Raw genomic sequence first — 26,890 nt, 5'->3', positions numbered from 1 at the left:
TTAAGAGAATTTTTAACGTAGATGTGATTGCAAATTATTTGAGAGTTAAGATCGATATCAGAAAAAAGTTGAAAGAGATGGTAAATTGCGATTTTTGGTGAAATTATTTTTTGTTATCTTTTTATTACTAGGTTGGAGGAGTTTTAATCGAAATGTAATTACTAATTGGAGGAGTATTAATTGGAGTGGTAAGGTGTCTGAAGAGAGGAGTGTTAGTTGGAGTATAATTCTAATTTGATAGAAACATGATTGTGTGTTTCAAACGTGGACATGATATATTTTATGAAATAAATTAAATGTGAAATGTTATAAAAATGAAATTGAGAGCGGAAAGGTGTGTGGAGGCTTATTGCTAAAAATCCCTTCTCAAATCTATATAGATATAGATTAGATATCCAATATAAATTGAAATTATTTTCACAATAAACAATCATCTTTTTAAATCTCTAAAATATTCTCCTACTATTTAATCCGGAAAAACAAACACACACTTGTACATTCAAATATATTTTTAACATAATCCTGAGCATAAAATATGCGCAAAACCACGGCGGTTTTACAACCTCCTAGTTGGATCAAGGAAGGTCAAATAGGGAATATGCTACTACTACTTACTAGTACTAAGGGGGAAAAAAAAAAGAAGGGTACGAGGGGAAAGCAAGGACCAAGAGAAAGTTGGCATTAGTCCATTTACCATTTTTTGGCCTCACCTACTACCATAACATTTAGGCATTGCGGACCTACTTCCAATTTCCACTCTGTCAAAGCGAGCTACAAGAATCCATCGACGAATTGTAAAAATCAAGGAGAGAAAGTACTACAATCCAATTTACAATTTTACATCCCACACTCACGGATATCCGTGCAGGTCACCCTCCCTTCCATTTTGACCGAATTTCCCTCCCAAAACTGAGGCGCGTGCTCAATCCGTACCTCCATCTCAAACAATCTCCTATCCTGCTCAGAGCTCACTCACTCCCTTACTAACACTTGCGTCACCCCAACCCCGACTTCCACGGATACCACCATAAAGACGTCTCATTTTCCAATTCCCCGGCCGCCACCCCACTCCCCTGCTGCGCGATTTCGTACCAACCATCATCAATTCCCAGAAAGCAAAGGGAAAAGATTTCGAATCTAATTTTCTGTAATGGCGGCGGCTTCAGCTTCCTCGACGAGCCTTTTCATCTCAAAACCCTCGCCCTCGTCTAAACTTTCATGGAAGAACCAGCTTCCACTTCCCTCCGCCTTTGCCGCCATCTCCCTCCGTGGCTGCGGCAGCAACCATCGCCACTCCCCCAGGCTCGTGGTTTTCGCTATGGACGCCAAACCTACCGTCCTGGTTGCGGAAAAGCTCGGCGAAGCTGGAATCAATCTCTTGAAGGACTTCGCCAACGTCGACTGCTCCTATAATTTGAGTCCGGAAGAGCTTTGCACCAAGATCTCGCTTTGCGATGCGTTGATTGTTCGCAGTGGAACCAAGGTCACTCGTGAGGTTTTTGAGTCCTCCGATGGAAGGCTTAAGGTCGTCGGACGAGCTGGCGTGGGGATTGATAACGTGGATCTGGCCGCTGCCACCGAGCATGGATGCCTTGTCGTTAATGCTCCAACCGCTAACACTGTCGCCGCGGCAGAGCATGGGATCGCGCTGCTAACTGCCATGGCTCGTAACGTTGCTCAAGCCGATGCCTCCATCAAAGCTGGTTAGCGTCTATCAATGCTTGCTTTTATCAGTATAAATGTTTTCTACAAATTTTGCTCGTTGGATCTTGTTCGAATAGTTCGTATGGTCTATGCTGAATAACATTTTCCTTCGTCAAGCTCTAATTTTGATTGCATACAAGCTGTTTGTGCTGATACCGTGGAATTTTATTAGATCTGATTGCTTTATGCCATGAAATATTATTCTATTAAGAGGAAAGTAATGGAAAAGCAATTGGATGGTGCTTAAAAATTTCACATTTTCTAGCGGAACACTTAGTTTTGCTTATTCCCTTCCCTTCCCTCCCCACCCCCCCCCCCCCCAGCCCCGGAGGGATGGGCTGCAAAAGCAGTCTAGTGAAAGATTTTTATTGAATTTTGAAAGTTTACGTCTATCAATAGTTTCCGCAATAAGGTTAGCGCTATTAATGTAAGGGTCGAGTAAAATCTGGGAAAAGTGGAGGCGCAACAAAATTTGCTTTCTGAAAAGTGACGGTCTTTGTAATTCCGCATCGCAGAAGGGCAAATTACAAGTGCAATAGTTCTATGTTGCCTTTCTAAAAGTTTTTGCTTAGTATAACTTGGAGATCATATGAAATTTACTGTTTCCCGTTGCTCTGTCCGCCTGCCATCGATAACTACTTTTCTCTTGTTAGGCAACTCTTCTGGCAATAGTCACCTCCTCTGATTCCGTAATACATAATGTTCTTAGCATAAAAAGAATACAAATCATTATGATTTACCAGATTTTACGTGATTAGAGGAGTTCCTTGTTTTTTGTTCTCTTTGTAATTGCGGTGTGAAACTAAAACCTTTATAAATGCCCTTCGACCTCTAGAAACTAGAAAGTCAAAGAAAAGCATGTTTTGTTCAACATTTTCCTTTGCTTTTTTTTTTTAAAAAAAAATTTTTTTACCCTGATTTCTTATGATTGTTTTTCTAGTTGATTTTTCCACTCCAGATCTGAAATGATGTTTGGACTGGCTTCATTCATGAGTAGCATCTTTTGTCTACTCTTTTAAATACGCTTGCATGGCTAATCTGCTTGTTGTTCTACATAGAACTGTAGTTTATGGTTGTTAAGTCATTAAATTAAGTTTGGAATGATAACTTGGTGAGAAACTGTTGTTTTGCATTCAGGATATATTGACTGTTATTAGACTAGAGATTCATGCTGAATGGGTACTCAGACATATATGGTCTTTTTGTAAAGCGAATATTAGATCTTAATTAATTAGAATTTAATATATGTAGGGAAATGGCAGAGGAACAAATATGTTGGTGTGTCACTTGTTGGCAAGACACTTGCTGTAATGGGGTTTGGAAAGGTCGGGTCTGAAGTTGCTAGGCGAGCAAAGGGACTCGGCATGCATGTTATTGCTCATGATCCATATGCCGCAGCAGATCGTGCCCGTGCTGTAGGAGTTGATCTTGTGAGCTTTGATGAAGCCATCGCAACCGCAGATTTCATTTCACTGCATATGCCCCTTACTCCTGCCACTTCTAAGATTCTTAATGATGAAAATTTTGCAAAGATGAAGAAAGGGGTGCGGATTGTAAATGTTGCTCGTGGAGGAGTAATTGATGAGGATGCACTAGTGAAAGCGCTGGATGCAGGCATAGTGGCTCAGGTTCTTGCTTTTGATCTTTGACATTCAAATCAGTTTATAATGTGCAAGAAAATTATTGTTATTTGTGCATGTATTGTATATCAGGCAGCTCTTGATGTTTTCACTGAGGAGCCACCTTCAAAGGACAGCAAGTTGGTGCAACATGAGAATGTAACTGTGACTCCGCATCTAGGTGCCAGCACTATGGAAGCTCAGGTATGCTTGTTATGTAAAATCAGATCTTGCTTTTCGTTGTCCTTAAACATACTGGTTAAAGTTCTTAAATATGGTTTGCAGGAAGGAGTGGCCATTGAAATAGCTGAAGCTGTTGTTGGAGCATTGAAAGGGGAGCTTGCTGCTACTGCTGTTAATGCACCCATGGTTCCTGCTGAGGTATCATTAAGAATACTTATTTACTTGTTTTATCTTTAGTTTTTCATTACTAAGTTTATTTAGAGATTCGTATTCTTGTGCCTTCAATTGAGTATTATTTAGTTCTGCATATCATCAGAGATTTGTCTTCCCTTTTCTCTTCTGAGTCTTTGATGAAATCTAGCTTCTTCGGATATTGGGCTACTTTGCACCCAAAAGTTTCGTTATTAGGGTTTCCTGCTTGGATTTGGTTTCTGAAACCACTTAAGTGAGCTGCTCTTTGTCCACTCATTTTGTCCCTGTTTGCTAAGAAATGGACCAGCTACTCATCCTGATCCAATTCTGGTATGGGATTTGAACTTGAGGGAAACATGTTGTCAATTTAGGAATTTTTACATTCTTAATATGAAGGTTTCAATTTGTATGAAGTTCTTATCATGCTGCTTCTTTCTTTTGTGTTTTGTCCCTTGATTAATTCAAGGTGACCAATATGTTGCGCTAGAAAACATCAAGAACGCAAAATGATTTTTCTAATGATTGGACTGGCTTTTTAGGTTCTACAAATTCTGTGCAGTGAGTTGTTTCTCTAGTGATCAGCTCTTTGTTTCAATTTTAATTATAGCTTCATTCATAGATCTCTCTCCGACTCTTTTTTCTACCTTAGTTTTCCCTTTTCCCTATAATTTAAGTAAGAAATGGAAACAATTAGATTGATCTTATTTGATTACCTGCCTGCAGGTCTTAACGGAGCTGAAGCCGTTTGTTGTACTAGCTGAAAAACTTGGAAGACTGGCTGTCCAATTAGTAGCAGGAGGAAGTGGGGTGAAAAATGTGAAAGTCACTTATGCATCGTCAAGAGCCCCTGATGATCTTGACACAAGGGTACTCCGTGCCATGATTACAAAGGGTCTAGTTGAACCTATTTCCGATGTTTTTGTGAACTTGGTAAATGCAGATTTTACTGCTAAACAGAGAGGACTCCGTATAACTGAAGAACGAATTCTTCTGGATGGTTCACCTGAAAATCCGCTTGAGTTCATCCAGGTTCAAATTGCAAATGTAGAATCAAAATTTGCCAGTGCCATTTCTGAGTCGGGGGAAATCAAAATGGAGGGACGGGTTAAAGATGGAATCCCTCATTTGACGAAGGTTGGATCTTTTGAAGTGGATGTCAGCTTGGAAGGCAGTATCATTCTGTGCAGACAGGTTGATCAACCTGGAATGATTGGAAAGGTTGGGAGCATTTTGGGTGAGGAAAATGTGAACGTTAGTTTTATGAGTGTTGGAAGAGTTGCTCCAAGGAAGCATGCTGTAATGGCAATTGGAGTAGATGAACAACCCAGCAAGGAATCATTAAAGAGGATTGGAGAAATCTCAGCGATTGAGGAGTTTGTTTACCTAAAGTTATAGTTAGTTTTTAGCCTCACCGATTTTGACTGTAATTTTCACTAGCAAGGCTACAATTCAGCTTTAGATTTGAGATTGTGTGATGCATTGAGTTGCCGTTGTCACCTGACAAATTTTGAAATGCTACGGTCTGTTGGTTAATTTTCATTCCTGTCAATTAGTAATTCTTTCAACTCTGCTTCCTTATAGTAAAAGCTGAATTTTTCTGGTATATTTCAACCTATATTTTGCTAGTTAGGACCAGTTAGTATTGCAGGAAAGTTTGTGTAGACGGTAGTCACGTCAAGTATCGGAAAACTTGAAGACACCAATCTCTGATTGGAATTACTGTGGCGGGTAATGGAGAAGATACATACTGAACAAGAAACAACTTAAATTCTTTCATTCCTGGCATCACCGTAACTTTTTAAGGGACTAGGACCGGCTCTTCATCAATCTATCGTTAAAAATTTGACTTTATCCTCCAATACCTGCATATGTTTAAAGGTCCAATACATAATATCTTCAGCATGAACCAACTTTCTGCCAGCATTTGTAGTATATAGATTGCCCCTTTCTGTGGGGATATATTTCTTGGCACCGTCAACAAAGTCTTGCAATTATGAATGAGAAAGGAGCGGAAACTGAGCCAGAGTTGGAAGAGAGAAGTTGAGATTATGAACTGCTAGATATGCAGCAATGCCTGCGGCGTAACCAGCAAAAGCAAAACCACTTACCTGCATAAAAGAAACGAGGAAACTAGCATATACATAAATCTGGATTTTATTATGAATTAAACAAACTTTTTTTTTTTTTTGCTATATATGGTTAAAAAGAACAAAATAATCCTGGAGCAGTATGTACCTTGCGGAGGTACCAAAAGAAGTCCACCTTCTCCATTCCCATGAATGCAACCCCAGCAGCAGAACCAATGATTAGCATGGATCCACCTGTACCAGCACAATATGCCACTAGTTGCCAGAACTTGGAATCTTGAGGAAATGAAGACAGATCGTACATTCCCATCGTTGCTGCAACCAGTGGAACATTGTCTATGACTGCTGACACAACTCCTATTGCACTTGCAATTAATTCAACGTTTGGTATATTGGCATCAAGGTAATTTGCCAATTCTCGCAAAATACCTGCTGCCTCCAAGCTGTAGTTACAACCACCAAAATAAATAAATAACTAAATAAAGTTTGCTGCAATCAAAATAATTGAAAAGATAAATTTAGCGCAGTCATCTTAAGAACGGATGGTAGATTTCTTATCAAAAGAACAGCTGACTTCCTCCACCACAATCAATTTGACCAATTTGGTTAATATTATGATGGTTTCACTCTATCCAAACTAAGAAAAGCACCTAAAGATGCCATCATGCTCCAATAAGGATGTTCCAATACTGATGAACAACTCTCAGTCATAAAAAATCTGCTTCCGGGGTGGGAAGGCAACACCAAAGTATAAGAAGCAGCACCGAAGGAAACAAAGAAATATACAGACATGAATAAGCTTACCAGCTAATCTTCACTTATAGGACTATCATTAATACCACACGGTAAAAGATAGCCTCAAATATGTTTTCATTGGGCCGCTATTCAAAGCTCTTAAGTTACTGTTTGAGACATTAAAGAGGCCTGATAGAGCTCCAATAATCATTCTAAACTGAAGTAATCATCTCCCACAGAAGCACGAATTTATAGTTCAATCACAAATATACAGGAGTGGTGAATAAAATGAAATTAACCTTAGGCATTACAAAGCAAAAGGATTACTTTTCAGTTCCTATAGAGTTGAACAGCAGCTAGATATAAAGTAGAAGTGTAAAGCATCTACGAGAAATAGGTCTACTCTAAGGACATATGATCAAGTGCACATCAAAAGGAGAAACTGGTAGCTTAATTAAATGGAAGAGGAACAAGAAGATCTCACTAGCTTAGAATTAGTTAAGTAGAAGTCAATTACACATCATACTGAATTGAAATTTTAGCGTTAGAATAGAAAACCTTCTCCACTTATACAATAGAGCATTTTTTTTTTAGAATTGTGAAAATGATTTTCTTTAAGACACATGAAAAATGAGATTTTAGTACCAGGTTAAGTAGAACTCAATCACACATCACACTGAAGTTAACATTTAGCGTTAGAATAGGAAATATTCTCCACTTACACACTAAAGCTTTTTTCTGGATTACGAGCATGATTTTCTTTAAGACACGTGAAAAATGAGATTTTAGTTCCATACCTTCTCTGCGCTAAGAAATAGAAAATCATGCCTACATTGAATTGATGATCAATTGATTTAAACCCAAAATCAGGGAATGACAAACTCACATAAGAATTTGCACTCAGCAAAATTTAGATAGACATCTGTCAGAGTTGTAACATCACAAAGCCATTCAAATCAAACAGAGCTTTATGGGAAGCAACTGAAGCAAGAATGGTAAAGAAGAGGAAACACGTCTGAATTAGAAGAAACATCAGTAAAGTCTCAATTGACATTAAAACCAATAGAGTGGTCACAATGTATACCTGCTGACAGACAAAAGTATCCCCAGAAAAAATAGAACTCCTTGAGTATCGATTCTTGATAAAGCTTGTGGTACTTTCAATCTTTCTGATTCACCATAATGAATAGCATCTGTTAAAATCCAAAGAACTCCCAGTCCAAGCAGCATACCCATGTAAGGAGGTAAACCAGTTACAGCTTTGAACACTGGGACAGAAACTAAAGCACCAATTCCCACAGAAAAAACAAGCTTTCCTCGAGGAGCCCTCTGTTCCGAAGACAAAACATTGGGCAAGTTCTGTCCTTTTCCATTAACTTCGCTATTGAAGGAAAATAAAGCTTATATGATTACCATCTGTCAATACAAATTTGAAGTTCATACCATACTTATAGTATGCAAATTTCTCAACTTTGCTATTTTCAAGCTACCTAGGTACCTTGTAAGAGACATAAGAGCCAAGGGGACAGCCAGAGAAACAGCTGAAGGCACAATCAAGTCCTGAGAGCAAAAAATTGAAACTTATGGTGCTCGCAATCTACGAAGCAAAAAAGCAGCAACTTTGCATGAGAATTCACAGAACAAAAAGAAAAGTGAATTATTTTGGAATTTCCACCCAAAATTAGAAGTACAGTTGTTTTTCTCTAAATTCCATTATGCAGTTTACTACCAGGAGGGTCTGGTGAATGGATATCTTTTTATCAAATCAAGAATCTAAAAGGGGGAAGGTTTATGTCCCCCTATGATAATTTTAGAAAACCAATACAGATCCACGCTAAACCTCCCACCATCATGAGGTCCTTTATTTTTAAATGAGAACTAGTTAAGAAATCAATTAGCTGGAAGCATAACCAGACCTTCATCGTTGGCAGTGTTGATATTTGACCATGTATCCACAACATGGTAGTGGTCACATCACCAATAGGAGTCCATGCTCCACCAGCATTTGCTGCTATAACCACAACAGCACCCAGAAGCCTGAAATTCAAATCCGCCATGAATTAAATAAGCTCTGTGGAAGTACAAGGTCAGGAAATCTGAAAAGGAATAACACAGAACTGTTAGTTTTCTAAAAGCAAAAGCAATAAAATTCTTTTGTTTCCATCAGAACAAAATTTTCTAACTCTTCTTTAGCACAAAGATTGGACCCTACTTGTTCACCTATTAATAGTAACAGTAAACCCCCAATCTCTTCTAAAAAGATGAAACATTTCAACTGGACAAAATAGAAATAAAAAATTGCGAAGGAACTTGACCACTTGACCATTAAGCTGAAAATCCACCAAATCTCAATATTCCAAAAATGATTTATTGCTTATTAGCTGCAATGATCTTTAGACACATAGCATAACGAGTAAGGACAATGATGTAACTTTAACTTGTAATCAACTGTCAAGATATTCCTTACAACTAAAATTCAAGTTCAAATTCATCTAACAATATTTTATAGATTCTTCTTCAGCATTATATTTTCCCTGTCAATCACGTCCAAGTTTTCCTGAACAGGGAAAGCATGCACTGATTTGTAGCTCTGAATAGGAGTCATTCAAGCTGCTTCAAATGAATGAGAAGATCAACGTTGCATAATTCTAGCAAGTGAATACTTACTTCCTATATTCTGATGAAGGTACTAATTTTCTCAATAAGGAGACCATCACAATTGTGGATGTCAGGTTATCGAGGACTGAACTGAGACAAAAAGTAGCAAGACCTATCTGTGATCATCCATCAAAAAGCACCCAATTTAGAACATAGGTAACAAAAAAACAGATGCATCATGTTTTATTCCTGTCATCTACCATAGTTATAGTAACAAAATTTATAGAAAACAACCTCATAGAACACTAACCATCCAGAGCAGAACTTTTGGCTTGCGAGTGGTAATATTATCTGTTACCAACTTAAATCCTCGATGAGCATCAACTATCTCCACAATTGTCATTGCACCAAGCAAGAAAAACACAATTTCACTGACTTCAGCAGACGCATGTGATAACTCTGAAACAGCTATATCTGTGGAAGGTGCCTGCATATGAACAGTTGATATACATAACCAACATGCAGAATTTAACAGGTAATGAGAGAGGAAAAAGACCTTGTTAGGACCCTGGGGCGGTGATATAAAGGGAATCTAGTAGTAGAATCATTAAAGAAAAGCACAATATTCCTTCTATGATTACCACTAATAAAGTAACTGTAACTAATCAACGGAAAGAAGATAAACTTATATTAAACAGGTTGAGAGGCAAAACTGAAGTTAAAAATGCTTTTACATTTCCCAAATGACTTTGGTAACCTGTCTCAATGAAGTATAAACTTTAAAGAACACCCATATGCAATGACTAGCTAACAGATTTCTTTATCATCAGTTTCAGAATTCTTGCCTCACACAGTTATTTCATTAACTACGGACATGGAACATTGATGCTTATAGAAGTCCATGCTCTTAATAGAGCCTTTTCCTGTTTATATAGCATCCAAAATTTTTCAGTTACTTTTTCAATAATAAACCAGATATATCCTAGGATAAGATGAAAAACCTTCATATTTTTGAAATACTTGTACCATCCCGGAAAATGTAAAGAACTGAAAATCAGTATATAGAAAATAAAAACATGAAAAATTCAAAAGACAACACTACCTTACATTAGTCTTGCAGATGCAATTTTAGACAGTTTAAGTGAAGAGATTTCCTTTTTTCCCAAGGGAAAAGTTCAAAGGAGGAGAAGAAATGGATTACAACACTTTCCTTCTTTACAAATTAAACTGATTGAGTACAGCTGTATGTGACAAAATTTGAGGGTCTTAAAATGGCATTGTAAACGACTGCAATTGGTTATTTCATTTTCCTTCTGCCATTCAAGTGATGAAATATGCAGGGAAAAACGCCCTCTAAGATAATGGTTTGGTGTAATTCTTACCCCAATGCTTCTTATCACCCATAAGCTGACTGCCAACAAAAGTCCAAGTCCGCTTTTGTTGAATGCCAGAGATTCTTCAAATATTATCCCAACATACCCTATTCCAAATAACAATGCCATGGCAAGGTCCTGAATCATGGTACGTCATCAAACCATGGAAAATGTTTTTATGGCTCATTTGTTTCTAACAACACAAGAATTATTACAAGAATCAACCAAAATGATGAGGCACCTGATTTGCAGCAACCCAGGAGTGATTTATTGCCAATGTCCCCGTCCCAGCTGCTGCCAAAATCGCAAGTGCTTTCAAAAAATCTGTCTTTGGGTGGTCTTGTGAGCTCGTTTCATCAACTGAACACAGAGGATCACATTCTCTGGATGATGAATTAAGTTCCTGACAGAAATTGATCTCAATAAATATACGCTAGTTTTTAACCAGAAATGGCTATACAGTGTGCAGAAGCAAATTACTCCATATCTTTGCTTTCACATTTTGGCCTATTTAAAGTTGGGGCGGTCTTTGCATAATTGGTCATTCGGCTCTTTAATTTTCTAATTCGAGTCAACCGTTGCAATTTCTGTATACTGGGCAAGAAGTGTATAAACGAGCATGGACTCGAGTAGATATAATCTCCACAGCATCCTGCTGTTGATTTTCCCATGCATTTTAGTTTGGCGAGAGAGGAACTGCAGACTCTTGAAGAATGAATCCAGAGATGCTGTAACTATTCATTAGGAGATTTTTGAGTTGGTAAGATGTAAATTGTTTTCCCTACGGAACTTGAAGAGAACAAACTCAAATAGGCAACTACAAAGGAATTGGAACCTGCCAGAGCTTATTTTTCTAAATGATTTGTCAACAGTGGACTGTCATACATATTTCTATTTACTGTGTAGGATGTTTAACCTTGTTGTTGTTGTTGTATGTTTACCCATGAGGGACGTTTTGTTGCAATTGTGACTTTGTTGATTGGTCATAACTGGAGTATGCTCCTTGTATCTTGTATGTTCTTGGGTATTAATAAAATCTTACCTACCAAAAAAAAAAATTAAAAAAAAGCACTATTACGTATTCATAAAATTAAAGCCCGTCAGGAGACACTAATTAACAGCAGGTGCACACATCTCAGGAATCCTACCAGAGCTTGGATTATTCAGGGACCACCAAATTTCATCGTACTTGAAAATATTGAGAAAAGGAGATAATATTGGACCTGAAGCTGCTGTTTCTCAAAATGGGTCTGTGGCTGCCGTTGTTGTGTCGACGAGGAAGAAGAAAGGTCTCTGGCTTCGTCTTCAGCTCTGACCAGGACTCCACTTCGGTGCAAAATTTTTGGGCCATAATCTCTAGGTCTTATAGTATAAGATTGACCGGATTTAAGGGAGAGAGGTGTAGAGAATCCCAAAGGGTGGTGGTGGGAATGGTGGTCGTGGTTTTTGTTGAAATTATGAGAAGGGGAAAAATGGCTGCTTCTGATGGACAGCAGAGTATACATGAGAGGAAGGATCAGATTCACAGAGGAGGGTGATGGATAACTCGGCGGAAGTGAGGGAGCTAGGAACAGCTAAGCTATAGCTTCGGCCTTTTGGAAACCCCGCTACTATATATTTGTATATTTTGTAGCAGGGGATATGGTGGTACCAAAACAAACATGAAGTAGTAAATAGTACTAAATAAAAAGGGCTGAATTGTAAATGTATAAAGTTCAAAAACATTCTAAAGGGTAATTTTGGCTTTATAAAAATCAGCCAATTTTTTTTTCTCTAAATGTTGATAATTAACTTTAAATAATTTTTCACAATTGTAATTGGTAAAAACTGTACTATTTTTAAGTGTTTTTGACATTTCTATATATTTAGTTGGTACATCGATCGTTGAGGAAGTACTGCCACTAACTTTACTTCTTCTTTTTCCGTCGTTTTATTTTTCAGATTACAAAATCACTTTACTTCAAATAAGAGCACATATAAAAACAAATATTATATAAGCTGTGACCGTAAAGCGTCACTTACATAATCCATAAACTCTATTCAATTTTTTGTATTAATGATTATAATTAGTTAAGAAACTGGTACGGAAGTAACATATTACTCCCGCCGTTCATAAAGATGGGATAGGCCAACTTCCTATTTCACACACATTAAGAAGTATAAATTATTATTGTTCAACTAATTACTATTTTTTTCTTCAAAAAAAAAATTTATTTACTATTTTCCTAACATATCCCTTATCAATATTAAATGACTCATCCAAAGTAGATGATTTGTATTGTTGTATTATTCGAAACTAAATACTATTTACTTTTAGGTCTGTTTAATAGATGCTCGTTGGGCATGTATTAATTAAGATATACTTCAAATGTTAAATTTTTAGAAATGTAAGATTAATTTAAGAAAGTTTATAAATTCAATGAAAGATTATAATTATTAGTGCGTGTATATATATATATGATAAATTAGATGAAATTTAGTTGTGTTAACAAATGCTCGTTGAGTACCCGTTAAAAAAATCCTTTATTTTTTCAATGCAAAATTCAATCTAATCAATGCTACAATAATTGACTCGATATATGGTAGATATATAGTTTTTAGTGTTGTGTTTATTCCTCCTATTAGAATAATTAACCATTAGAGTTGAATATTTGCAAATAACAATGCACATTAAATATGAACATATTAGTAAATCAACAAGATAACCACCCTTTAAAATATATAGTCCTATAAATTGAGACCAATACAAAAAGAAAGTATGTCTATTTTTATGGGACAGAGGGAGTATAATTGTAAAACACACAAACATTAGAGGGATTGACTACAATACATATTATATTGACTCTTGGAAAACTAACCTGTTTCGTCCCTCATACTTTGGAAGAGAAAGCATTTTTTTCCCTTACTTTTATAATGAAACAAATTAGTTATTTGTGCCTTAAAAATGAATCAAATTAGTCCCAGAATATATAGATTTTAGGGATAAAATTAAAACATCACCTTAGTTCCTTCCAAATCTACTTATACCTGATATGCACATGCCATCAAATCAATATAAAAAATAAAAATTATAACATAAAAAAACAAACCCTTCCATCTAAAAAAAATGAACTTTTTTTTTTTTTTTGAAAAAATGATATTAAACCAACACAAAAAGAAAAAAATAATAAATTTATAACATAATAACCAAACCATTCCCTCTAAAACAAAAACTAAAAATTAATAACATAAAAAACAAAATCTTCTCTCTAAAAAATTTAAATGTTTTTGAGAAAAAAATTTGCAACTCAAGGTTCAAAAACGAACCCTTATCTCTAAAATGGTTAAAATTTGTGAGTTACAAAATTTTGTAAGTCAAGGGTTTTTTATGTTATAATTTTAATTTTTTCTTTTTATGTTGACATTATAAATTAAACGTTAATAACAATAATGTTTTGTGTAGCCAATTTTAGTTTGATAATATTATAGTGGAATTTACTTTTAATTCCGGAACACAAAAGCAGTTTTTGATTTCAATCCCATCACTTCTTACGTCATAATTTCTGCATTTTTTCCCTTATATTTCAGTAACTACACACTTGTGGGGAATATACGCATGTAAATGGAGATTAAAATAATTCATTTCCTCGGCCCACGGATCTTATGGAAAGATATTGTGACATGAGGAAAGGATGAGGTTTTCTTGAAGGAAGGAAAGGATGAATTGGACCATAGAGGCGGAGGAAGTATAAGTTAAAAATCCAGCAACTTTCACTTATAAAAAAAAAAAAAAGCTGATCCAATGCATTTATTCCACTCGCTTCCTCAAGCTGTATATGGATATGACACGTGTGGTACCTGCTGCCTTTTCTCCTCATATACATTAACAACAATATTAAATTCACGGCCTTTTCTTATCAATCCAAAACCTGGGGAAGCAGCGGCACCAGTTATCCAAGCTGCTTCGAGGAAGAACACGTACATAGTAGTAATTGAAGCACCCTTTTTTCAATAGCGTCCCATCTCAGAATGGCTTTGGCTCAAGTCTCCAATTGTCTTTACACTTCCGTTAGAGGTTTCAGCTCATCTATCCACTCCTCTATTTTGTTTTTGTTTTTGTTTTTTTTTTAACTTGTTCATTTATTTTACACGACGGCTTGTGAATGAAACTTCATGGGATTTATAGTTCCTGATGGGACGGAATTCACGTTTCTACAGATGTTTGTGTCTCAAACCCAGTAAGGATTTCATCTGCTGCTCGAATTCCTGTCAGTGGTGTTGCTAAATTTGGAACCACCTTCGCTTCCGGCTCTCCTCTTCGTATGTTGAATACCTTTCACTCGTTTTTTTTTATTTTTTAATTTTTAATTTTGGTTTTTTGTTTTTGGTTGGGGTTGGGGGGGAGATGGATCGTTAGAAGAAGTAGTACTATTAATTAGCTTGTGGATGAGGGTCAAACAGATTTTATGCTTTTGTTGTTTATAAAATTCTTGAAGATTAGTCTGCACTCTCTGATTAAATATTTATCTTGTAGTACATATATTATGTGGAGTAAAAATAACTATAATTACTATAATTCAACCTTAGGCTTGTGAGCAACTGGAAATGCAAGTTAGGACATTGAGTCAAATTTCCTCATCAGTCATCTGAGATGGTAGTCAGTACCTTCGCTTCACTTGCATGCTAAATTGCTAAAACTTTTCTCGCACTGCTGCTCTTTACATTGTAATGTGCTACTCAAATCTTCAGCACTTCAAGGCCTTTTAATTTATGCGCCCCTCTGGGCAGCTTGTTTGGTCACGACAGCCTCTTGGAAGTCGTTGTCCATCTCCCCTACCAGGGATCGAGTCCCAGTGGTTATCGTGTTCAGGGGAAGGGGCCTCTCTTCCCGAGTCGGAGTGGGATTAGTCGGGCTCCGTAAGGATTGACCCGGACACCCACTCAGTCAGAAAAAAAAAAGGCCTTTTAATTTATGCACTCTTATCCCTCCGACACGAATCAATTGTCATCCTAATGATGTTTCCTTTCAGTTTAGTCTTATGCTCACTAGCTATGATGATGGTCTAATGTTGGAATGCCAAAATAACATGGAGCCAACTCTGTTATAAGGATAAGAATTTTTTTTTTTTATAATGTGTCTCATTTCCACCTAAATTACATATGCTTTGCGAGTTCTGTTTTGTTTTCGTGTATGTCAGAACGTAAGTTGTTTTTCTGCTTGGAATGCTGAGAGGCAAATAAGAAAGAGCAAATTAAGATTTGCGTTTCTTCGCGTTTAGCTATTGCTGTAAGATTTAGAAACCAATTTTTCCCCCCTTTGTCCCCTATCTAAGGAAATTCATAAGATGGTATCCTCGTTTCTGTTTCCAGCAGTTCAGAGATCTTCTTATTCAACAAAAGCTGCAAGCAAAGCTACTTCAGTGTCAATAAAATGTGAGCAGGGTGCCAAAGGGGGCAACAGCGTTGATGTGTGGCTTGGTCGATTTGCAATGGTTGGCTTTGCAGCGGCTATTAGTGTTGAAATAGGAACAGGCAAAGGACTTCTGGAGGTTTGACACTCTGCACTTTTGCTTTTCTTGATACATACATGCCTGATAACAGAACTGTTAAAACCACTAATCCACAACCAAAAAAAAAAAAGACTACAATACAAATTTTTTGTCGGTATTTATAGTCTCGTGATGTTTGCTTTCTTCTTGTTCTTGTTAAAAGCTTTAACGTGCAAACTCCATCAGAATTACTGATGTTTTATCCACTTCGCATGATACTTTATTTACTAGTAAGATTTTATTTAATGGTGCAACAACTCTTTATCCGTAAAGATCAAGTAGGCAGCCTTCATGAGAGTTTAGTGCTAACCAATAATTTTTGCGGGTGCCTAGTTAATATGTTACGGTGCAAAAAAGTAAAGATGCATCAAACAAGTTTTGACCAAATCAATTAGCAATGTTGTACACCCATAGTCTAGGTATCTCCCAGCCATTTTCATCATTCAAGATCGCCCCAAAAAGCTGTTAACATTAGAATTCTCTTACAGCATGCTTTTGTTAGGTTTTACCGGTCACAAACTCGAAGTAAATAATTCAGCCAAGGAATTAAATTTTCTCCATGTATTTAAGCAGAGTCTTTTCATTTTCGCTAATCCATCGTAATTTCATTTGCAGAATTTTGGTCTGACAACTCCCCTGCCAACGGTGGCATTGGCAGTTACAGCATTAGTGGGTGTTCTTACAGCAGTTTTTATCTTCCAATCTGCCTCCAAGAGTTAAAAAAAGTGTTGTGTACCTGCAGCTCAATTGTAATATGAGAACACAATCTGCTGATATACTCGTTGTCCTATTCTTACTCCCACAAGGTTCATTTGAATTACTTTTTTGAACTATTGAACTAGACAACAAAACAATCTAAACTGCCCACTAGATATGAGTATCAGCAATCACCTTGACATATATTCAACTAATTTGAAGGGAGAGAGGATGAGCATTCGCATTACTGACTTCCAAGTAATTATTGGTTAGACTACACTTATTGGCAAACCAATACTCTCAAATGGTGTACTTTTATGTTAAATTCACATATGATGTGTCTACACACATGCCAAACCTTAACATCAAAATTGTTTCACCAGATAAATGTAAGTCTTACACATGTACATTGGATAATGTTGATCAGGTTAAAGAACAGTCGGCTAAAATTTAGCTTTAGAGAAACTACAAACAACGCAGCAGGAAGCTGTGAAGACCTTTATCCTGATCTGCAGTATTACTTCTTCTAACTCTAGTCAGCACATGCAGATCTTAATGTTCAAGTCACACAGGTGCAGGAGAAGCAGCTCGCTCCAGCTCCATGCAATCTCCTCGAACAAGAAAAGAGACATAACAAATTAGCTTCAAACATCTATCCTTTGATGGAAGTACTTTCCCTCCACATTTTCGACCCAATAAATGCCATTGAAAAAATTGCAATGGAACATAAAAGTAAAACGCCCACACAGCAATTCAAACTTCCATTTGTTGAGGCCCTCTTGAAGCTTTAGATCGTTTCCGTTTTGCTTTCTTGCTTTCACTCTTATTGTACTTCGGTTTAGGTTTCTTATCAGCAAGAGGCTGTGTATTTTGGAGATGTTGATGGATGGATCCTAATGGATCTGACTGGAAAGCAGGGTGATTAAGAACTGTCTTCAACTGATTTCCCTCCTTCAACCTAAATATTTACACATGTTTGAATTAGCAGTAAACACAACATGGTTAAACCAAAACACTGTTGACAATAGTCAAGTGCTGACACTAGATTTTGCCTGGTTTTGCTGTTGAGCTTTGATGGAAGGGGAGATCTTTGCTGAGGAGTTTTCAACTCGGGAAGAAACTCAGTGAGGGAGGAAAAGTCATATGCCTTTAGTTTCTTTTGTCGACTCCTTGTCTTCTTCTAATAGATCAAAACAGCACATCACATATCTTTCAACGAATGTAAAAAGTAGTAGCAAAAAAGAGTTAATTGTACAAGTTTTTGTCACTGGTCAATATTAGCAGGGAGATTGTGGATATTGGCACAACAAACAACATCGTTTCACTCCTTCTGCAACTATTGGTTCACTATGTTGCAGTTTGTCTACATTCAAATGAATTCCAGAGTCTCAACTCCTTTGATCCCATTTAATTCTGTGCAAGTTAGTTCATTTATCTAGTATGCTCTGACAAAGAAGGAAAAGTAATGCTCGAGAAATCTATCCCGACAACATCCCATGGAAAACCTTATGGATTAGCACTAATAATTCAAACAGCAGAATTCCAAACAGAAAGTTGGCTCAAAATCACTGGTGACAGCTTCCATGATGATGCAGAAATTATTGTTCAAGAATAGCACAAGCAAAAGAACACTACTTCCGAAGAATAAACTATCTTCCTTCATAACTCAAAAGTCCTAGTATAAACTTGTTGGAGAATATTTATGGCAGCTACAATCTTAGTTAAAATCTGACAAAGCCATTTTTGAAAACAAGCATTCAGAAAGCCAGTGAAAAGTTCTCTACCTTGGTAATGGCTTTTTGGGCTGTTAAGGAAGCAACTGTATCTCTGACCTCTGCAATGAAAATTCCAGAAAAACCAAAAGAAAAAGAATCAGAGATTTGACATCTCAGACGGACAGAAAACGCAAAACAAGAAATCATCCAACTACCAAACAGACTTGCAAGTTAACATCGGTAAACATCAAGTTGCGAAAGCTCCAAAGGATCCTCTTTCTCTTACAATGAAAGCTTCAGATAACTATCTTTACACCTCGATATACCCCCAAGAACCAACTTCCGCCACCCCCTTTTCTCCACATTCCAAACCCAACACCTCAGATTCTTGGCAGAAGACTAGCCCAAGGACAGAAAAATATTGAAACTTTGGTAAATTATGGAGGAAAAAGGATTCCAAGTAACTTCCTGATTGGTGGTTTACTACCAAAAACAAAAATTTACGAAAGAGCGCCACTATAATAAAATTTACTGGAAGAAATGCATAAATCCTTTAAACTCTATAACAAATTCAGAGTTAATCAGTTAATTGACTTCAAAAAAATACGTAACAGCAAGTAAATTTCACAAAGGAAGCGTACTGGAATAAAACTGCACTTTCTTCTCGAATTTGCGTTCAGCACGAGTGGTTTTCGCCTCAGCTCTGAACAAACACGTTCACATAAAGCAACAATTACAAATAAAGACATGAGCAGTGAAATATTTAACTCAAAATAAGAAGTAAATAATCAAGTCGTCTTGGAGAAGCATACCCCGAGCTAGGTTTCCCCATGATCTCGACAATCCGCCTCTGAATGTGGAATTTTTGTCTTTGGGAGATTGTGGAAAAAGTTTTAGGGGAACAAAAAAAACCTAAACAAAGGGGTTTGGATTTCCGTAATAACGACTCCAATATGAAACCGGAGCTTTTCTCCAGAAAACTGGTTCAGCGATGTGAAACTTCGGAGAGAGCCAACTCCAGAGTCCAGAGGCAGTAGGAAGCCGAGCGTGAAAGTGGGTTTCATATGTGGGACACTTTGTGGCCCGTTGCCCACGTGGTGGTGTTGGGCTAAAGTAATGGCTTGGATTACAGAATAGGACGGTGGGTCATGCGATAAGACTCTACAATTGCTTGGGCCTTTCGTCCAGTACTCTCCCACTCAACACGATAAGTCTTCAGTGGCAATAATCTAGCTTGGGCTTCATACTCCATGATTGCAAACAGATTTTCTAATTCTGACAGTGAAAAGGTGTCTTTTTTTTTTTTGAGCTCATTTTAAAAGTGTCTCGTAAAAAAAAAAAAAAACAACACACAGAGAGAGAGATAGTGAAAAAGTGTCACTTTTTTTTTTTTATCTTGTCAACCACATTTTTATCTCATATACATCATATCAAAAAATTATTATGATAATTATTTTTTAAAAATTCCTGAATAATCTTCTGTCAAAACGCATATTTTTTTGTTAATTATATTTTGACATCAAAAGAATTTAAAGTTCATGAGCACTATACCTTTCATAAGTTTTTCAATGACGAAGAATGTTTCAATGTATACAAATCAACTAAAGCAGCGTTTGGCAAATGAAAGCAAAACTATTATTTCTTCAATCGTGACCACAATGTACTGCTGTAGCGGTAATAGTAGGGGTGCGAATAGCTTGAGCTTAATTAAACTATTTACGAGTTTACTCGATCGAAACTCAAATTCAAGATCGTATTGATCGAACTCAATCAAGTTCGAGCAATTCAACTAGTTGAATGAGCTCGCATTTTAGCTCGAGCTCACGTTAGTCGAACTCAATCTAAATTCAAGTGGCTTGAATAATCTGATTAGGTCAAATTCTATGTACAAGTCTTGAAAGCTCCCGATTCCAAATCTAATGTTAATTACTATCGTGAAATATTTATGCTATCCCCGGGGACGGAGCAAAAGCATTGAGGGTGAGTAATTGCCTCCTCAATTTATTTTGAGAAAATTGCTTTTTAAACATAGAAAGTTTGGAAATTTTTATTTTGCTCTTTATTTGCACCGCCTAAATGTTTTGAAAAATTCTCTTTCTCATCTATATTGCTACTTGTGATTTTTAGATTCTCGTTCGTATCTAAATTGCAGTTTTATTCCAGTACGCTCCGTATTTAGCAAATCAATCATCGAGCCTTTCTCAACTCCTAGTCTTGAACCACCGCTATTCTTGAACGAAGCCTGTGGAAACTGCTGTTTCACCCATTACCACAGGGCATCATGCTGATATTTTGCTTCGTGCAAACCTCCTCTCTTTATTTTCTCTTTATGCAGGTAACGACTAAGAAATCAACCGAAAATATGGTGTAATGCAGATTTTTGAGATGACAAATATATTGTAGATTCATTAACTCATCAGGCAACTAATAAACAATTTAATGTGCTAGAGCACGCGATGACGTATTTGTTACTCCCTCCGTCCCACTTTGATAGTCCTTTTTTTTCACACAATTTAAGAAAAAATAATTAACTTTGTTGGAAAAGTAAATTTAGATTGTTATTTTCCTAAAATACCCTCACATTAAATATGGTATAACTTTATGGGAACTTGAATTGATGGTTAAAAAAGAATCAACTCTCATTAAATGGGGTAGGTTTATAGTAACAACTACTTACATTGAATAAGGGTATTTTAGAAAAATTAAAATACAACTACATTCTTCAATTGGAAAGTGGAATACAATTTGGGACAGATGAAAAATAAATACAGGATTATTAAAGTGGGACGGAGGGAGTAATATTGAAAGTGGCCCGGTAGCACGTATTCCTCATTTATCTTAATAATCTTAATGATTAATTGGAAGCAAAATCATTAGGCCTATGATATCCCAATGATTATCTTGTTGAAAAACGACGAATGGCAAATGATGGACCATTCTCAATCCCTTATCGTTGGGCATCCATTGACTGATAAAAGATTTGCAGTTGTGACAAGAAAGGGGAAGAGAGGGACAATTTTGGTAGAAGAAAGGTAAATCCTAATATGTGATCGTCGGAGTTACTCCGGGGATTCCAGCCCCGCCGTCGCTTTTCTTTGCAGGATAGCCCGCTCGCTTTCCCCCTCTCAGCTCGGTCGCTCTCAGCCAGCCCAGCTCGCTGCAACTCAGCTCAGATCGCGTCTTAGACAGTCGCATCATTGGTCAAATGGAAATTGTTTAAATCACGGACCATTATCGATCTGTGATCAGGGCTTCAGCAAAGGAAGAAGTTTGCGGACGGACCATCCCTTTCTGATCTTAGTTAATTGATGCGTTTAGTTTAAAGATGTGCCGCCAATCTTGTGGGACATAATCATTGAACTTGCTCATTAATTATTGAAGAGGGTTAGGTTAAAGCATCTTTGCCAACTGTTTTTTCCTGCATTTAAACAGTGGTTGATGTTCGTGTGGTATAAAATTTAATTGCTTTCGGCTGACTCTAAGCTGTACTAAACTCTAAAAACAAAAAAAAAAATTGCTGTACTGAGCTCCAAAAAACTCTCTGCTGAAGCATATATATAAAACAAGACCAATATCTTTCCGGCGCTTATATTAAACTCGAGCTAAGCACCTTTCCTGAACAGCTAGGCATCTGTTTAAACACAAAACTAGCCCATGCAGGACTATACATTTCCGCATCCTTAAACAATTACGTTTCGTTTTCCAGTTTCCTGATTCTACATTGAAATCCGCATTGATTAGCCGCCATGCTAACTCTCATAATTCCTCATCTGCTCTTCATAAAACTTGGGATAAATCTCTAGTTAAAAAAAAATTCATTTCAATAGGATTGTGCATTACAATGCTTCTGCTACCTCACGAAAATGTGAAAGTACTTGATGCATATGGTAAATACATTAAATCCAATAGTTCGTACGACTATACAGAATTTTTTATTTTTAGTTTCCATGTCTCAAGTTTGTTATCTGTACTCTATTCAATTACTGCTTCTTTGACAGTTGACTTGTTAAACGCATACACACAAAAGTCGCTGGTAACCTAAAACCATAAAAAGGGAATTATGAAGACCATATATATATATATATATATATTGTCATTCGTCATTTATCTACTCTAATTTTATTTTTACTCCTACTCTAACCTAATCAAGGAAGAAAAGCACAACTGGACCTACTAGGAAGTCAATGATAGAAATTGAACTACTATCAGATCAGACGAAGATGGAGACAGAGTGCACCCATATAAATTTAAGAAAATTAGACATTATGGCAAATTATTGGCCTTCTATCCCGTCAAAATTTAAAGCCTTTGGTCAGCTTAATGCCAGTTGGTTGCATTTATATGATACGACAATTTGTGGAATACCAAAGGACACTGGTCCGAGTATGGGGTCTTGTCCAAGGCAAAGAAGAGTAAGTACGATGGGCCACGCGATAAAATCTGGGGCCTAAAAAGTATAATAAAAGCCACCGAAAGAGGATTGAACGTCTTCACCCTCCGTCGGGTATGCCGACATCCAAATTGACTGTGTCCAATTAGGGCGGTAAACAAATCAAGTCGGTTAAGTCAAGCTCGAGTCGAGCTTGATCAATATCAAATTTGAGTTCAAAATATTAAACTCGTTATTTCGCGAGACGGCTTGCAAGCTCAAGTATATATATATATATAATATTTTTTATTTTTTTATTTTAAGTATATATATTTTTTATTCTATTATTTATTAAAAAAATATTATTTTATTTATTTTTTAAAAAATAAAATAATTATTTTTTATTTTTTCGACCTCGAACTCAGCTCGAATTGATTCGAGTCGAGCTCGAACTTAAATTGCCGGCTCGAGTTCGAACTTGATAAAATTTAATCGAGACTCAACTTGATTAGCCTAAAATTGGACTCGACTCGTTTGCAGCTCTATGCCCAACTGCGGCTGCGGACTTTCAACTTGTGGTATGAATTACACAAATGGATTGAAACTAGATAACATTTTAATTGGAGAGGCTTTGATCCATACCTTAGTTGGCAATTAGTATTTAGACTCCAAGGAGAAAATTAGTCGGTGGAGTAAATTTCTTTGGAGGCATTCTTGAGTTAAATTCGAAGTAATACCTGACTTCTTCTAAGTTGAATAAGTTTAGCAACAAATAGGGGGCTTTGCCCGCAAAAACGAAAACGTGGTCAACAACCACATTCGTGTGATATCATACGAGTACGACACGAGGGCATCCACTTAATATCGTACCCAGCTGCATATTTTTGTCCGAAGGCCGCCTGAACAGTTGAAAGATTCGCGCTTACACCACCACCACCTCATCAGTCAAAGACTTGACATATTGCAATTTTGGCCTGACACTTGTACTACTTTTTCTATTTTAATGAATAATGACGACTGCTTTTCTACTACTTACTAATAATCCTTCATTAAATTTATTCCACAAGGATATTATTATTAAAACTATGCAACATTTTATACTTCGGATCATCTAAAATCCAGTCTCCACACAAAACAAAAAAAAAAAAAGTAAAATAGAATAGAATAAAACACTAGCTATAGTATATTTTATCTTACACGATCTTTGAAAATGAAAATTGTGTTGTACAGGTTTTTTTCTTTTCCAAAAAGTACAAAACAAAAACAAAAAATTGAAGACAATTGACTGACACTAGGACCTTGGTTTCCCCCCGTAGGCATGCTGACAAATGGCCGAAGGCTTCTGCGATTTCAAGCAAAGTTGCGAAGAAACCGGGCATTTTTGTAGGCAATTGTCCCCTAAACTGCCAGAAACTGACGTCCCCGCGCTGAAAAATCCCGCCGGCGGCGACCCATTCAAGAAATTCCCATCCAAAAACAGCCGCTTCAATGACTCCCTCTTGCTGTATTCCCACGGGATTGGTCCACGAAACCGGTTGTAACGCAATGACAGAGACGACAACAGAGGGTACGCCGCGAAATTTACGGACAAATACCCTTGGATTCTGTTAAATCCCAGATCGACGGCCACCAGGTCGCTGTTCCCATTCGTAGGCTTCCAGATGTCGACCCGCGTGAAGCTGTTATTCGCCAAGTCCACCTGCTGCAAAGCAGGCAAAAGAAAAAACCAAGCTTCGAGTGTCCCCGCAAACGAGTTCCCACTGAGTTCAACAACTTCCAACTGAGTTAACCCCTGGAATGAAGTCCTGTAAAGCGGCCCGGACAGATAATTGGCTTTGATCGCCAGCTCAATGAGGTTGGGCGGGAGTTTGGGGAGTGAACCGGTGAGTTTGTTGTAACTCAGGTCGAGCCTTCTCAAGCTGCCGATCGAGCTCCACGAGTTGGGCAGCGATCCCGAAAGATAATTGTGCGAGAGATCAACCGTCTCGAGGGATTTAAGCGCGGTTAAAGAGGGTGGGACTGTGCCGGAGAAGGAGTTGAATCGGAGTACAAGAGTTTGTAGATTGGCTAGGGAGTAGAGCGGTGGGATTGGGCCGGAGAATTTGTTAGTTGAGAGGTCGAGCGTGACGAGCTGAGTGAGCTTGGAAATGAGTGGAGTCAGGGTGCCGGCGTAATCAGCCGGGTCGAGGGTGAGCTGGGTTACTCTGTTGCCACTGCATAAAAGACCGCAGGAGAAATAAGCCCGAGGAATGGAGCAAGGGTCGTTGGAGAAGTTCCAGGAGCCAAGGCATGAATATGGCTTAATTGAAGAGGGCTTGATAGCGGCTTTGAAGGCTTTAAGGGCCGTTACATCTGATGAAAAGGTGAGGCCGGACGTAGCTGAAATAATGAAGGAAAAACAAAGAAGGATGAGGAGGAAGAAAGGTGCAGGATTATGGATTTTCCCCGGCAGCTTAGGCATGGTAGAAATGTTGGAAAGTAGCGACGAGGGATCCGGGCAACGAGCGAGCGAGCGGAGAGTGCTAGTAATATATGAGTAGTCAGTCTTAATGGTGAAGTGTGTGAACTGAGGCGGGGAGATTTGAAGGCTCCGGATCTTTTGTTACACATTAACATGTAACGCTTGTGGTATGTACTCTCGAGTATTGTTTACGTGTTCTTTATAAGAGTTAAATTTAAGTAGAGATATTGTTGTAGTAATAATTTAGGAGATAATCCGCGTAGCATGAGAGAGAGTTAGTGTGTGACAGAAGGCTCATTGGAGATTTGATGATTTCATACTATCTACTGTACCAAATGTCAACGGATGTTGTTGTTCTCCAGTTGGACAGCAGTATATTGCTGTTGCACTCAAAAACTTGGGCAAACATCAATGGCAACATTGGCCCCAGCAAGGAATTGCACTAAAAAACCTAGGGCCAACATTAATGATAACATTGGCCCCAACATTGAAGCTGTGCAGTCATTCACATGGTATATCATGTTTGTGGTATTTTATAGGAAAGATTATGTAAAACTTTTCTCGCATTTCGTTAAATGAATTTTTTCCGTATTTTACATTTAAAATAGTAATTTTAAATAATTTACTAATTTAAGTTAGTAAAATTTGATTCCAATACAAATTTCTGACCACTTTTTATTCTGAAATCATTATATAATCTATATGCAATCATTTTTTATGTACAAAAAAAGACAGATCCCACTTTTTTAGTGCTAAAAATGAATATGGTTCAAATTAGATCTTATTTTGTTAGGGATAAAAATGAATATGAATATAATTATTTATTTAACTACAAATGGGATCCAACATTTTTGCTCAAACTTAAAAAAAAAAGTAATTGAAAATTTATGGAGGAACCGAAAATTACAGACTTGATTTTATACGGAACGTAAAGTTATCATTTTAAAAGTAAAGGAGTCAAAAATTTTATTTGACAAAATGTGCAGGACGTTTTGAATGATATTCCCTATTTTATAATTTTTTTCCTTCTTCTTTTATCACTCTGATTTACCACAATGTGATATACCACATTGCAGAAGTTTCGCTGAAAAGCATATAAATTGGATGCACGTGGATAGAAGATTGTTTGAAATAATACTTTAGTATTTTTTATGACGTAATATATGCAAGAAGAATAAGTTGTTAGAAATATAAAAAAGTAATCGAAAAATATACTTATGACACAAGTGAGATATCATTTGCAAATAATATTTATATCCAAATATTTTCTGATTAGAAGGGATTAATCATTTGTAATCACCAGCATTTAAATTTTTTGTGACCTAGTATGTGCATGTAGCATTTTTTTACAAATATTTTCTCTCTTTTTTTTGTGGTTATTTAAGATAGTATTTGCCTGTATACATTGTCATTTGCATGTGTCTATAGTGATATTTAGCATAAGGTGATTATTTTTTTTGGGGTAAATTTGATAACAATATAGTCGTCCTTGTGGAAGATTATCCTTAAAATGCATGTAAAAGCCTTTTAAAAAAATGCGATACGAAATTTTAATGCGCGTAAATTCTATTTTTCTTTTTAGCAGGAGAGAAATAGAGAGAAAATGAGGTGAGGGCTACTCATTATTTTT

The 26,890-nt window shown here is 36.9% G+C and overlaps 5 protein-coding genes across 9 annotated transcripts; 2 read left to right on the top strand and 3 right to left on the bottom strand.

Moving 5' to 3' along the window:
• Positions 1-998: 998 nt before the first annotated feature.
• On the top strand, positions 999-5,301 carry LOC113726469 (D-3-phosphoglycerate dehydrogenase 1, chloroplastic-like). The gene is made up of 5 exons (XM_027250205.2): positions 999-1,703; positions 2,956-3,332; positions 3,417-3,527; positions 3,609-3,704; positions 4,422-5,301. The coding sequence occupies exons 1-5, from the start codon at positions 1,151-1,153 to the stop codon at positions 5,091-5,093; spliced, it is 1,809 nt and encodes a 602-aa protein (XP_027106006.1). The 5' UTR covers positions 999-1,150; the 3' UTR covers positions 5,094-5,301.
• Positions 5,302-5,517: 216 nt separating this feature from the next.
• LOC113726470 (sodium/proton antiporter 2-like) lies at positions 5,518-12,101 on the bottom strand. The gene is made up of 10 exons (XM_027250207.2): positions 11,715-12,101; positions 10,733-10,894; positions 10,501-10,629; positions 9,429-9,605; positions 9,188-9,294; positions 8,437-8,557; positions 8,019-8,080; positions 7,605-7,901; positions 5,934-6,228; positions 5,518-5,806 (listed from the first exon to the last, which is right to left on the bottom strand). Exons 1-10 carry the CDS (start codon positions 11,994-11,996, stop codon positions 5,690-5,692), a joined length of 1,749 nt encoding a protein of 582 aa, XP_027106008.1. The 5' UTR covers positions 11,997-12,101; the 3' UTR covers positions 5,518-5,689.
• Positions 12,102-14,362: 2,261 nt separating this feature from the next.
• Positions 14,363-16,852, top strand: LOC113726468 (stress enhanced protein 1, chloroplastic-like). Of its 2 annotated transcripts, none has more exons than XM_027250204.2 (4): positions 14,363-14,545; positions 14,689-14,790; positions 15,844-16,019; positions 16,635-16,852. In XM_027250204.2, the coding sequence occupies exons 1-4, from the start codon at positions 14,500-14,502 to the stop codon at positions 16,737-16,739; spliced, it is 429 nt and encodes a 142-aa protein (XP_027106005.1). In that variant the 5' UTR covers positions 14,363-14,499; the 3' UTR covers positions 16,740-16,852. The 2 variants fall into 2 exon arrangements, with proteins under 2 accessions (XP_027106005.1, XP_027106004.1); XM_027250203.2 differs by having other exon boundaries at positions 14,364-14,545; positions 15,841-16,019.
• Positions 16,853-17,074: 222 nt separating this feature from the next.
• Positions 17,075-19,481, bottom strand: LOC113726466 (uncharacterized). Of its 4 annotated transcripts, none has more exons than XM_072074815.1 (5): positions 19,243-19,481; positions 19,072-19,133; positions 18,500-18,549; positions 17,768-17,892; positions 17,075-17,673 (listed from the first exon to the last, which is right to left on the bottom strand). In XM_072074815.1, the coding sequence occupies exons 1-5, from the start codon at positions 19,260-19,262 to the stop codon at positions 17,469-17,471; spliced, it is 462 nt and encodes a 153-aa protein (XP_071930916.1). In that variant the 5' UTR covers positions 19,263-19,481; the 3' UTR covers positions 17,075-17,468. The 4 variants fall into 4 exon arrangements, with proteins under 4 accessions (XP_071930916.1, XP_027106003.1, XP_027106002.1 ...); XM_027250202.2 differs by having other exon boundaries at positions 17,768-17,895; positions 19,243-19,479; XM_027250201.2 differs by having other exon boundaries at positions 17,756-17,892; positions 19,243-19,478.
• A 4,478-nt stretch (positions 19,482-23,959) lies between these two features.
• Positions 23,960-25,446, bottom strand: LOC113726465 (protein STRUBBELIG-RECEPTOR FAMILY 7-like). The gene has a single exon (XM_027250199.2). It carries the CDS (start codon positions 25,258-25,260, stop codon positions 24,091-24,093), a length of 1,170 nt encoding a protein of 389 aa, XP_027106000.1. The 5' UTR covers positions 25,261-25,446; the 3' UTR covers positions 23,960-24,090.
• Positions 25,447-26,890: the final 1,444 nt, after the last annotated feature.

Source organism: Coffea arabica, chromosome 2c (genome assembly GCF_036785885.1).
Source record: "Coffea arabica cultivar ET-39 chromosome 2c, Coffea Arabica ET-39 HiFi, whole genome shotgun sequence".
NCBI classification, from domain to species: Eukaryota; Viridiplantae; Streptophyta; class Magnoliopsida; order Gentianales; family Rubiaceae; genus Coffea; species Coffea arabica.
This window is presented reverse-complemented; position numbering and strand designations above follow the sequence as displayed.

Coding starts and splice junctions, on each gene's coding strand:
- LOC113726465 (XM_027250199.2), bottom strand. CDS start 25,260: ATGCCTAAGCTGCCGGGGAAAATCCATAATCCTGCACCTTTCTTCCTC.
- LOC113726466 (XM_027250200.2), bottom strand. CDS start 19,262: ATGGGGAAACCTAGCTCGGG. Junction 19,134..19,242: donor ATGGGGAAACCTAGCTCGGG/GTATGCTTCTCC, acceptor GTGTTTGTTCAG/AGCTGAGGCGAAAACCACTC. Junction 17,674..17,755: donor AAAACCAGGCAAAATCTAGT/GTCAGCACTTGA, acceptor GTAAATATTTAG/GTTGAAGGAGGGAAATCAGT.
- LOC113726469 (XM_027250205.2), top strand. CDS start 1,151: ATGGCGGCGGCTTCAGCTTCCTCGACGAGCCTTTTCATCTCAAAACCC. Junction 1,704..2,955: donor CGATGCCTCCATCAAAGCTG/GTTAGCGTCTAT, acceptor TAATATATGTAG/GGAAATGGCAGAGGAACAAA. Junction 3,528..3,608: donor CCAGCACTATGGAAGCTCAG/GTATGCTTGTTA, acceptor TATGGTTTGCAG/GAAGGAGTGGCCATTGAAAT.
- LOC113726470 (XM_027250207.2), bottom strand. CDS start 11,996: ATGTATACTCTGCTGTCCATCAGAAGCAGCCATTTTTCCCCTTCTCAT. Junction 10,630..10,732: donor CCTGGGTTGCTGCAAATCAG/GTGCCTCATCAT, acceptor ACCATGATTCAG/GACCTTGCCATGGCATTGTT. Junction 7,902..8,018: donor GCTCTTATGTCTCTTACAAG/GTACCTAGGTAG, acceptor TTCCTTCAATAG/CGAAGTTAATGGAAAAGGAC.
- LOC113726468 (XM_027250203.2), top strand. CDS start 14,500: ATGGCTTTGGCTCAAGTCTCCAATTGTCTTTACACTTCCGTTAGAG. Junction 14,791..15,840: donor CGCTTCCGGCTCTCCTCTTC/GTATGTTGAATA, acceptor TTCTGTTTCCAG/CAGTTCAGAGATCTTCTTAT. Junction 16,020..16,634: donor CAGGCAAAGGACTTCTGGAG/GTTTGACACTCT, acceptor TTTCATTTGCAG/AATTTTGGTCTGACAACTCC.